Below are 12,670 nucleotides of genomic sequence, written 5' to 3'. Positions count from 1 at the left end.
AACACAGGATAAACCAAGAAGAGAAGATGCCCTCCCGGAAGGAGTGCAGCTTTTCATTCTTCTAAACAAACGGATTGTGGGATTCCAGGACTTGTTGACAGAGCAGTCAGATAACCGCAGACACAGGCCAGAAACGGATGGGTGTTTCCTAGACCTGGGGTGTGGGTGACAGCTTCACCCAGGTAGGAGGAGTCGCTTTCCCAGGAAGGGACAGGTCTTTCCGTCTGTAAATGTGGCCCTGGAGCCTTCATGGTCCTTGCGTTTTCCTATTATCGACGGTGTCGGTGTTCCAGTGAATAAATTCAACCAACATACATTTTGCTAGCAATGAAGAAAAGCCACTGGGGAAGGTAACTTCTAAGCAGAATTTGACCTGTACTATGCTGACCGCACTTTGCATCGCACGCCACGTGTGTTCAGGCCCCAGCGAGTGGACATGTCCACGGCACACTCCCTGCAGTCACAGGTCCAGCCCCTGCCCTCCCCCGGGCAGCCAGGCTCCTGCCTCCACGGCTCCAGGTGACCTGCTTGGTCACAGTCACAACGTGACAACTCAGCACAAGGAGTCGCGCTCAGGACAGGTCTGGGGACAGTGACGGGGTGACGGTGGCCCCTTAACACGCCCGCGTTTGCTCTGGGAGCTGTGACCCCCTTCACAGAGGTAAGGCCAAGGCCCTTCCCCTTGCCCCCCCACCCCGTGACGCAGAGCCCGAGGGTGGGTTCCATGGGAGGGATGGAAACATGTTTGCTAACCAGCTCTTGAGACGTCCATAGAGCTCAGAGAAGGGACATTTCTCTGGGTTTAACCAGGTTAGCTCCTGAAAGGTCATTTACAAGGTGTCTCCTAGTGACTGTTTCCGGCTGTCTCTACAGAAACCCTCCCCTTGAGACTCTTAATGTCACTAATAACAAAACTAGATTAAGGATGACTGTACCTAAACCTGATATTCTCATTTAATAGTTCATCTTTACATTAAAGTCTGAAAGACAGGACAACCCCTCCTTAATCTCCGAGCCTGCATGTCTCAGATACTCGACCCCATCACGCAAGTTGGGGTACATTAAGTAAGCCCTTCTCCTTAGGGTACTGAGTGTTTAGTGGCAGGGTCGGGACAACAGCTGAACTCCACTCACATCCTCCCTTCAACCAGTTTAAACAAAACGGAGCTTTAACTTTAAAAATTCTTGAAATCTTAAATCACACCCTCAAAATAACCATATAATTTCAGCCCTACATTTTTGTCTTCTTCCTGCACTTTCTTTTCCCTTCAGGATGAGCGTTTTACTAAAATGTTGCAGTAGCCTTATGCCCCGATTTTCCTAAGGTACTTTACATTGGATGTTAGCCATTAAGACTGACTTCTGCCGCTTTTGAATCTAGAGTTGAACAGACAGGAGGGGGACAGGTACTGGCAAGAGAGGCACAGTGAGAGCCACGCTGACCCGGGGGCTGGGGGCTGGGGGCCAGGGGCCGCCCATGCTGAGTGCGCTGCGCATGTCCTCTTGTGTCTGCAGTCCCAGGGTGCTCGGGTGGCCTCCTGCCCAAGGTCGCCCCATGGAGACAGGACTAGAAGAGTTCAGGCCCAGGTGCTCCCCACCCCCTGTGCTGTGTGGACTGCTGGTGTTTCTGACTTCTCCGGAGGACCAGGGCGCACTTGTGTTGGGCACAGCTGTGTGCGTGTCGGTGCCGCACCTGCCAGCGGCTCTGTCACCACGCTCGGTGGCTGAGTCGCCTCATCCCCGGATGCTCAGACGATGCTCTCGATGCCCTGGGCAGGATGTCCCAGGGATGGAGATGATGGTACCTCTGCCTTCCACACAGCAGTGGTTTCGTGGCAGAGTGAGGCCTCACTCAGTGAGGACGCGTGTCCACTCAGAGGCAGGCTGCGGTCCTGACCACACACTGGCTGGCAGAACCTCCTCTTCTCTTGCGGAGAACAGGAGTGAGGGAGGGAAGCGTGTCGGGGAAGCGGACGTAGGATGCAACGGCTCGGGGCGAGCACGGCATCAGTAACGGGTGAACGGCAACCAGAGTCACAGTCGTGTGAGCAGAACCCCAGTTCCCAGGAAGGAGCACCTGGGTGCTCCAGGCTGCGGCCTCCCTTTCGTAAAAGCACTGGTTTTTCAGAGGGCGTGGACATGTTTGATGTGTGGGTGTGTTTGTTTGAGGAAGACGTGGAACTTCAAAAGGCAAAATGTTTTGTAACCCAGAAAGGTACTCAGTAAACGGAATTGTTAAATCCGACGATGAAACTGGGATAAACTAATGAGGAACAGGACACGTCCGCAGCTCCACTTCCCACGTCCGCTCCCACCTGGCCGGACATGCCAGGCCCAGCCGCCCACAGGCAGGCATGGGGCAGAGCCCAGCTCCAAACAGCACAGGTGCCGCCCAGCCGAGGGGCTGGAGAGGTCTTCAGTTCAAAGGAGGAACGGAGTTTCCCTTGTGGCTAATGTCCTCATTTTCCAGGACCGACAGTAGGTAGTGGAACCACCTTTAGAGAACAGCGTGGGCAGCCCTGCATGGAACCCAGGAAACTTCAGAACAAGACAGAGAGAGGAGCCGGCGTCTGAGGCCCAGGAGAGCTGGCCCTCGGGTGAGCTCCGACCTCAGAAAGCTCACTTCACTCGGCCAGGCCGGCTCGGGCTACAGTTCCCATCGATCTGGCCAAGTTTGGCACATAACCTTATCTCAGCATGAAAAGTGGCTGTGAACCTTTGGGATGGGTGTTCAGACCCAAGGGCAATTCGCAGTACGCATGGATGACCTGCACTTTGGCACATGCCATGAACTCTTGGGATGGATATTTAGACCTGAGGGCAGTCCACAGTCTGCGTGGATGACCCGTGTTCTGGCGCATCCCGTGAACCGTTGGGATGGGTGTTCAGACCTGAGGGCGGTCCACGGTCTGCGTGGATGACCCGTGGTCTGGCACATCCCATGAACCGTTGGGATGGGTGTTCAGACCTGAGGGCAGTCCATGGTCTGCGTGGATGACCCGTGGTCTGGCGCATCGCGTGAACTGTTGGGTTGGGTGTTCAGGCCCAAGGGTGGTGCGCATGGATGACCCACAGTCTGGGGCGTCCCGTGTTGCCGGAGCCACGGCAGCCAAGTGTGTGGGCCAGTCACAGGCTGTCTTGGTGCTTCTGGTCCCTTCTTGTTTAAGCTGTGGTAAAGTGTGTATGACACAAAATGTCCCATTTTAACCACTGTGAATGTGCAGTGCAGTGCCCCTCAGCCCTGTGTGACCATCGCAACTGTTCATCTCCAGGACTCCTCCACCATCCCCATGGTCTCTTTGGTAAACCTTGTATCACAGCTGCTAACAGGTAGAAAATGAGTTGATTTTAGTTACCGCTTCTGTTTCCTTCTTTCCATAGATAAAGTTATCTCATCAAAAGCAGATGGAAAAGCCAGAGAATACAAAGCAAGCTGTGATTCATTAGCTGGATAATCAGCTCAGGATTGTGTCTGATGATAAAACCCTAAATACTTTATCACAGACAGCATTTTGAAATTCAACTTGTGAAGAAAATAAGCAACCTCACCCTTCAGCCCTTGAACTTTCACTCTGATGGTTCTTGTTACCAGATATAGAGCCTTTCCCACGTGTTCAGTGCACCTTATTCAATGCTTACAGCAGTCAAGCTGTGTAGACGACACCCTGCTGGTGTTCTGGTCCTGAGACACACACCTCACTCACCAGTCAGCCTCCGCTCAGGCTGATTCTAGCAGGAGCGAGTCTCGGAAGTCCAGTGTGGGCTGAAGGCCCTGAACCGGGTGGTTGACCAGGGTTACTCACCAAGCCCTGGCTCTAACCACCAGTGCCCTCTTTAGGGGCACCTTCAGTCTTGCAGTCTTGTTCAGGAAAGGAGGAATTTATCTTTCTGCTATATTCCTCCTCACTAACCCTTCCGAGGGAGACTTTGGGACAGTCAGCAGAGAGAACAGCTGGAAATTTGAGGTTGTAAGATGCTGGGCTGAGCCAGGGAATGTTCCCTTTGGCCTGAAAGCCCAACGTGCCCAGCGCCAGCACCCACGGCAGCTCCCCTGGGGTGTTCAGAGCTGGGCTGTGGTCCCTAAACAGATGATGCCTGGGGGCCTTAACTCGCACAGAACCCTGGCTGATGTACCTTCATTTGAACCAAGTACCGGTGCTGTGCCTGAAATGTAGGAGTGTGCTTGGCTTCTGTCTCTGATTTAGAAAGAACTGAGGGTGACCCACCCCAGCCACCTCAGGTGTTGAAGGTCTGGCCTCGCAGGTGTGGGGGCCACATCCACCCCTCTCCTGGGCTCCTGGGCGCATGTGCAGCCCATGAGCGCCTGTCACACCGCGAGGCCCATAGACAGAAGGGCAGGTCCTTCCAGTTCCACCAGGAAAGAAGCAATTTCAGGAGGAACCACGCACTCTGGAGAGAGCATTCCCCCCCCCTTCTCGCCCTGCCCCCAGCACACCCCCCACCACAGCAGGTGGGGCTGGGGGCAGAGACAGACTCTCCCCTGTCTCAGGCCAAGACAGCTCTCACTGCCCGCCAGTGACCTTAAAGAGATCTGATAGTAAAGCTTGCCTGTATGTCACCTGTTTCCGATATCTGTGGGACGATGTGGTCATTTAAATGAGAAAAGAAAGAGCAGAAAGCACTTGGTTTTACTCCAAACCCTTGGCCTAGAAAGTTGGTCCTCAAACAAAAATATCAGTGTCTCCCGGGTATCATTAAATTCTCTTTAGTAACTTGTGAACGAATCTCTTTATCAGGTGGGAATCTTCTTGAAAGAAACCACCAACTCAGGCTGACCAAGCAGAAAGGAATTTGGGGGAACCATACAGAGGCGGCCGCAGAGTCAAGGGGAGAACCAAAAGCCAGCTGAGAAAGCAGCTTCCAGGCTCCGTGTCGGGGCAGACGAGCTGCTTGGGTGCCTGTACCAGGCTCACTCCCCTGGTGTCCCCGCCCTCCCGTCATCGTGACCAGGAGTGGGTCCCCGGGGGGCACAGGGATGGCACCAAGCTGGGTGTAGGAAGGCAGGAAGGCAGGAAGCCCCGTACCTGGGGGGCCCAGATGCCCCAGTGTGGCGGCCAGGATGGCGTCCCCTGCGGGCACACACATAACCTGCAGCTGGCAGCCCCCAAGCGGCAGGCTACAGCACTGCACACAGGCCAGCTCCCAGCTCAGGTGGGGTCCCCGGAGCCTGCCTGGGAGCCCCTGGAGACCCTAGTTCACTGCCATCAGGCCTGGAACAGCCACCCGGTCCTCCGAGGTCATGAACACACTGGTTTAGCAGAGCAGTCGAGACAGAAACGTTCGGGCTTGCCCTAGGTTTTATCAGCCCATTCGCCTCCCGGGGAAAAGGAGGAGGAAAATAAATTAACTCGTCATCGTAACTGCTTTACGGGCTGTTCCCTGTGGGCTCGCGGAGGACGAGCAGGTGGCACTCTCCTTCCCTGAGGGTTCCCTGCAGCCGGTCTGTCTTACACCACCACCCACGTGTCCCTCTGAGGGGGAAGTTACCCTCGGTTTTGTTTTACAGTCTCAGCCCCCTGCACCCCCCGCCCCTGCCCTCCAGAGAATGTGTGTCAGCTCCACCCGCTCTGGACTTGGCCCTCAGTGGATTCTGGGGGCGCCTATGAAACTGCTCATCCCAATACCAGCCTTTTAAGACTAAGACTTGACACACAGAACATCTTCACCAGCTTTATTAAAAATATCCACGTGTTGCTGGAATCTTTACCCTACATATGTGAACACTAAATTCAGTTTTTCTTATTTGTGGAACTGCCTGAAAACATTTTGTGTTTGATTCCCTGTGTAGAAGTTGTTAGTTCATGTTGACACTTGCAAACACTTAGATCTAATTAAAGCGAGGACACTGCAGCCGTGTGGCAGGAGAATTCCCGCCCTGGTAACTAGTTCATCCTCTCTGAACCTTTGTCTTCACCGGTTGCAGCACACACACGACAGTCCAACCACTCCTCTCGGGCCAGGTTTTATTTAAAACTCCCCCAAGCGTGTGTGCGTTTCTCCACTTGCCCCAAGGTGGCCGTCCTCTGAGACGCAGAAGTGGCTGCAGGTGACCCTGGAGAGGTTGTGGCCCCGAGGTGGTGGGTCCTGTGTTCGTGAACAACTGGTGGAGGTGATGGGAACACTTCAAGGGACCAGCGGCCACACTTCACTGCACAGGTTGGCCCCACCTTCTGACAGTTCTAACCATTTAATTACAAGCGAGCGGTCATTTGCAGTTTGTAATTACAGGATGTTTCACATGTTACAAGGAAAGAGAATGGTGAGACAGGATAACACATCTGACCAAAAGTCATATTTCAATGTTTGCCCCACAACTCTTCTCTGCATTAAGAACCCTGGCCCATAGGAAATGCACAAACGGGGTTTACTGCTCTGCTTACGTGAGAGCCTGCATCTCTAAGACACGGAGTGGAAGGCACTGCCTGGCCGTCGTCTGAGTCATCACGTCCCATCGCTAGAGACTCGGGAGGACTGGAGGGCCTTTCTCATCCCTAGGAACTATTTTACTGTAAAAAGAAAATTGCTTTGAACTTTAGTTTTGCAATTAAAGACACAGCAACGAAATTCTCCAATAGCCAGACCTTACTCCTCAGATGGTTCCTGTGATGGAGATGTGAGGACCTGGATCTGAACGAGAATGAAAATATTTTGGGCTGTGGCGAGACCACGACGGCATCCATATTGTTCCTAAGCACATGGGGTCTAGTGGGGGGCTGACAGGGACGTGTTGGCTCTGCTGCTTTATGACCACCGTACAAGCCAGGCCTTGGCCAGTCCCTGTGGCCATGTCCCCCAGTGGGGACGACCGTGTCTGTGGGTCCAGCCCTAGGCCTGCCCGAAGCTCTCTACGTTCCACTGCAGATGGTGGCCTGGTGGGAGCACCCCCGGCCCCCAAACCTGACGCGTGGTTCCTTGCACTGCTGGTCAAGTGGGCTCCAAGGGTACAGTAATATCTCCAAAACATATTTGGGTCTAAATCTCTAAGCTAAGTGTTGGTGAGATAGTATAAAAAAGGCAATAAAACAAGAAACAGCTCAGAGCCCAGGCACCGCCTGGACGCTCTGAAATGTCCTTGTTCCCAGCTTGCGGCTCACGAAGCCGAGCATCCCCGACCATGTGGACGTGCTGTCCGTCTGTCGCTCTGTGCTGTCCCCAGGCAAGCTGGCTGACCATCTGTCTCTGTTGGCAGGTATGCTTCAGAAGTGTCCTTCTATTGACGACTTTGTAAACACCCTCGTTTCCGACCTGGACCTAGACTTCGAGACCTTCCTCATGGATTCTACGTGAGGGAGACACCTGAGTCCTTTAGATCAGGGTCATGGTGACGCTGATTCTGTTTTAAGTGTTGCAGCTATGAACACTTGTTTCTGAGTTCCGTCTTCACTTCTGTGATAACTTGTGAAAAGCCTCAAACCCGTGGATCTTGGAATAAATGTTTTTTTTTTTAATTATGCTGGCTCTTAGCCTGTTTGGCAGATTCTGCGTGATTTCTTAAGACGACTGTACAGGTGGCTGAGAGTGGAGCGGTCAATTACGGCGGCGGAGAAACCATGTGTTGTCTCCACAGTGCGTGTGAGGGCTGCCCTGGCTCCTCCGCGAGGTCAGGGATGGACCGCACGGGCGCTCCTCTGACCTGATGACGAATACACGGAATGAACTGCAGCACAATGAGGGAGTCGTGTGTCAAGTTCAGCCTCCAATGAACCTGGGACCGAGATGCAGACGCTGCCTCTGTCCTAAACATCACTGCATGCCATATCACCATGTGTTAATTACAGGAAGGATTTTTTTTTAGGTCAAGGTGAGTTTATTGTCCAAACAGCATAATCTAATTGCATCCAGAACCATTTTCAAGTCCGCCTGATTTAAGCTAGTTAGAAAAAAAACAGGTTATTATTTTTAAAAATGACTTCACACTGAAAAGATAGGCCCTCTGAAAAGGCAGCTTGGCCGTACCACGTCACCATTGTAGGCAGGACGGCACTGTCTCTTGAGCTTCCTACTAACCTGTGTGTGCTGACCGTGCCACTTCAGTACTGGCTCACACGCCCACCACACACATACACATACCTCTTACAGAGCACATGGTGAGAGGAATGTTGACTCGCTGCGGCATCACACTCGTTTTAAAGCAAAGAAATTATAATGAAAGTCCAAGACGAGAAGCTAAGAGAGCACGCGAGCGGAATTACATGCTACAAGGGTAATTAGCATAATGGAAGAAATCCAACTGCCCGGTGGATGCTGGGGATTTCAGAGTCGGCCAACAGTAAGTAACTGAACCGATTTAAGGAAACTGCGAGGTTTTTTTAAAGGCTAGGCATCTGTCAGAATACACTGGCTGTGGTAACAGTTACAGTCAGTGAGGCACGTTCCACAAAGTTGCAAGCAAAGGGAGGAATGCGGCAGCTACAGCACATGGGGGTGTGTTTGCTGATGGCTTCTGGAGACCTAAGCCAAGGAGCAGGTCTGACCGCCCAGCCAAGTCTAGAAGCAGAGACCTGGGGATGTGGAGGTGGGGTTCCTGCTGAAGGGACTGTAGAACAGTACTGAATAAGTTGTTCCCACCTTCTAAGTCAAGGATTTAATTACAGGCTTTAGTTTAAAATGACACCTGCTAGTGGCCTCTTCCAGCTTCTCACTGAAAGACCATTGACAAAGCAAAAAGGCAAGGTTAAAAATCCCCCAAACTAGGACACATGTCCAACCTTCTCCAGGCTAGAAACAGATGAGCCGCATGGAGAACGTCAGTGATTCCACCCCCCTCACCATGCAGGTCCACCTGGATGCTGGGGTGGGGGGCTCCTGAGGTCTCACACGGCTACACACCTGAGGTCTCACACGGCTAACAAACCTGAGGTCTCACACGGCTACACACCTGAGGTCTCACAGCTACACACCTGAGGTCTCACACGGCTAACACACCTGAGGTCTCACACGGCTAACACACCTGAGGTCTCACAGCTACACACCTGAGGTCTCACAGCTACACACCTGAGGTCTCACACGGCTAACACAGCTGAGGTCTCACACGGCTAACACACCTGAGGTCTCACAGCTACACACCTGAGGTCTCACAGCTACACACCTGAGGTCTCACACGGCTAACACACCTGAGGTCTCACACAGCTAACACACCTGAGGTCTCACACGGCTAACACACCTGAGGTCTCACACGGCTAACACACCTGAGGTCTCACACGGCTAACACACCTGAGGTCTCACACAGCTGACAAACCTGAGGTCTAACATGGCTACACACCTGAGGTCTCACACGGCTAACACACCTGAGGTCTCACAGCTACACACCTGAGGTCTCACACGGCTAACACACCTGAGGTCTCACACGGCTAACACACCTGAGGTCTCACACGGCTAACACACCTGAGGTCTCACACGGCTAACACACCTGAGGTCTCACACGGCTAACACACCTGAGGTCTCACACGGCTAACACACCTGAGGTCTCACACAGCTGACAAACCTGAGGTCTAACATGGCTACACACCTGAGGTCTCACACGGCTAACACACCTGAGGTCTCACAGCTACACACCTGAGGTCTCACACGGCTAACACACCTGAGGTCTCACACGGCTAACACACCTGAGGTCTCACACAGCTAACACACTGCGCCCCAGCCCAGGAGCAGCACCCTGCAAACCACCTGTGGCCCTTCTGCCTTCATCCTCTCCCAGCTCCTCCCCTGTTGAATTTCTCTGTCTGTGAACACGCGGAAACCCCAACATCCAGAGGACCCTTGGGCAGGAAGGAGGGTGGCCCTGCAGCCGTGCCCCTGCCCCCCCTCCCGTGGGAGCTGAGGGGGGATGCGGGCCATGGGCAGACCTGGGTACCCCCTCCCTGCCCATGGTCTCTGAGCCGGGGAAGGGACATACTTGCCTGACACAAACGCTGGCTCTCGCCTGGGAAACAGACCTGGAGATGCTGACGCCAACCTGCTCTCAGTTACAGGTAAGTTTGAAGAGGAGCTTTGGCAGCCCCAGGTGTTCCCGGCACCGAGGCCCTGAGCCTTTCTCCTCCCTTTTCAGTGGAGGGTGAGCGAGCGGCACAGGAAATCACAGGGAGCCTTAGAGAAAGGAAGGGAAGGTCACCTGAAAGATGCCGGAAGAGCCCAACTTGGAACGTTGTTTTGTTTTTAAACTTTTTATTTTGTGTTGAGGTCTAGCCAGCCAACAATGTTGTGGTAGTTTCAGGTGATCAGCGAAGGGACCAGCCACACTTACACATGTATCTGTTCTCCCCCAGCCTCCCCTGCCATCCAGGCTGCCGTGTGACGTTGAGCAGAGGTCCCTGTTGCTCTAGAGTAGGTCCTTGTTCGTTACTCATTTTAAATATAACAGTGCTGGACATTGTTTTTAAAGGAGCTAAGGCACACTGCAGAAAACATCTCAGCTACTCTTAGACTTGAGAAAACACTGTATTTATGAAGCTGAAAGCCATCAAGAAAGAACAAGCAGAAATTTAAAAATAAGAGAAGCTGAAAAAAGAAGAAAGAAAAGCAGAGAAACAGATTATGGTGCAATGATTTCAAACATTATCAGAGCAGACAGAAGCAGAACTACCAAGGAGAGATGAAGAGCGCTCTGAGTGTGGGCTAAGTGCAGACACGCTGTGAGAGCCGGGAGCCAGGGAGCAGCCAGGGTTCCGGGTGGAGCCAGGACGGCTGGGACAGAAGCAATCACCGAGCCCCAGTTCTCGTGTCCTCCTGTGTTCCCAGAGCTCAGGACAATGACCAGCACGTCGCGGGAGCTCTGCTGAAGACATGCCCTTCAGTGAATTTAAGGAAACTCTTCTAAGATTAAAAAAAAAAAAGAATGTGTAATTTAAGAGGGAGTCCCTTCTGGCCACCCAACAATGTAATGTGCTGAATTCCACTGAACTATGCAATCAGAAATGGCTTAAACAGTAAAATTTTTGTTGTGTATGTTTTGTCACAATTTTTTAAAGCTAAACAAATGCAAACAGAGAGAGAAGCAAATCCTGCATTCCAGATCAAAGCAAAACAGTGGAGAGAGGCCCCAACGAGACAAAATCTGCCTTTTCTTTTGATAACTTAAATATAATTGAGATTATAAGCCAACTGACCTCCAGTGGGACATTTCCCAGGAGTTATTAGTGTTCCACAAACTTGGAAGGGTCCTCTGTTCTATACATTTGGGAAATACAAGTGAGCTGTGAGTTTCACCGTCTCAGCGGCAGGCCCGCATCCACAACACGTTTCCTGAATGTGTATGATGACAGCACCCACCTTTGTTGGAGGACCTACCAGTGATACTCTTCAGAACACTAGGGACTAGGTGCTAAAAACTGTCCAGCGAGAAACAATGGGCTTACACATAAAGGAACAAAACTCACCGTGTTCCCATAAGTCAATGGTTCATCACTGTGAAAAGCTGAAGGACAGTGCAAAGTTTTGAGAGGCAAAGGCTAAGATGCAGAACGGCACTGTCAGATACACACAGGCTCTGGAAACTTTGCAGCTTTGTACTTTTTCTTTAAAAATCACTAGAAGAATAAGTAATTTAGATCAAGAGTCAAAGCAGAGGAAACCCCAAGGAGCTCCTGAGAATGCTAGGGGTCACTGCCTCTCTTCTCTACAACAGCTGGATAGAGCATAATAGCAAATTATTTTATTATGAATGCTTTTGCTTGTGATGGGAATAAACCCATAACACAGCAGTTTCTCTGGGAAAAATTCTCTCCTGTACTTAGGGCTTACCACCAGCTTCCAAAAATCCAATTTAAACTACTTATGAAAATGTAAACAGGAAAAAAAAAATAATCCAGAGAAAGAACTGAAGAATAATGAATAAAATGTTACTGTGGTTGTCTTTAATGTTGAGATTTTGGCCTTTTATTTTCCTTCTATTTCCAAATTTAAAAAAAATAGGCAATGTGCTAATTTAAAAATAATTTAAAATTTACAAAAAGTTTAATCATGACATAGCCAAACGTAAATGCATGTTTCCAGTTCTGAAGAAATATTAATATCTGGGTGATGTAAGCAAGTCCAGAAAATGTCTCTGAGACATTCAGGCACAATCTGTACAGGCAGAAATTGCACGGATACCCAGGCTTCAGGCTGATTTCCTCGCAGCGGTTGAGATAAGCGTGAACAGCAGTGCCTGACTTCCGTTTTCAGTTCATGAAGAACTTTATCACATGGTCATCCTGCCTGTGGCCCGCTGCCCAGGAGGTCACAGGGCAGGTGGTGTCGGGACACTGTTGTGACTGTGAGGCGGGCAGGCCGGCCACGTGTCGGCAGCTGGGCTGGTCACGCTGATATGGGACTCCTGGCCTGTGCCCGTCCACTGCAACCGGGTCTTCAGAGAGAATGCAGTCTCCTGCAGGCACCCAGGTGCATGTTCGGACAGAGCGCTGGGTGCTCACACGACCCACCCGGTCACATGACCTGAGGGCGCTTGTGGTCTTCCTGCCTGAAGAAGCCCATGCCCCTGGACAGACTACAGATATGACATGTCACAGCATCAGACCAGGAGGGACGAGGTTGGGGGATGGAGAGAAGAGGCCACCTGCAAAATTCGCCCACAGAACTTGCTGTCCGCAAGTGGGGGTGGGTGGCACCTACGAGCTCATCTCAATTGTGACTCGACTTTAGAAAACCGTGT

The 12,670-nt window shown here is 51.8% G+C and overlaps 1 protein-coding gene across 3 annotated transcripts in view; it reads left to right on the top strand.

The window, feature by feature from the left end:
* MIPEP (mitochondrial intermediate peptidase) overlaps window positions 1-7,469 on the top strand; it is an 80,024-nt gene extending 72,555 nt beyond the window's left edge. For 2 of the 3 annotated variants that reach the window (XM_020894641.2, XM_070471681.1), the window contains exon 19: window positions 7,211-7,469. In XM_020894641.2, coding sequence (XP_020750300.1) covers window positions 7,211-7,308 — 98 coding nt within the window. In that variant the 3' untranslated portion in view covers window positions 7,309-7,469. Of the gene's footprint in view, window positions 1-3,381; window positions 4,734-7,210 lie in introns of those variants that run through there. The other variant, XM_070471680.1, reaches the window with a different exon arrangement.
* Window positions 7,470-12,670: the final 5,201 nt, after the last annotated feature.

Source organism: Odocoileus virginianus, chromosome 8, assembly GCF_023699985.2.
Source record: "Odocoileus virginianus isolate 20LAN1187 ecotype Illinois chromosome 8, Ovbor_1.2, whole genome shotgun sequence".
NCBI lineage: Eukaryota > Metazoa > Chordata > Mammalia > Artiodactyla > Cervidae > Odocoileus > Odocoileus virginianus.
Note: the sequence above shows the minus strand (reverse complement) of the source record. Positions and strands in the feature narration are given on the sequence as shown.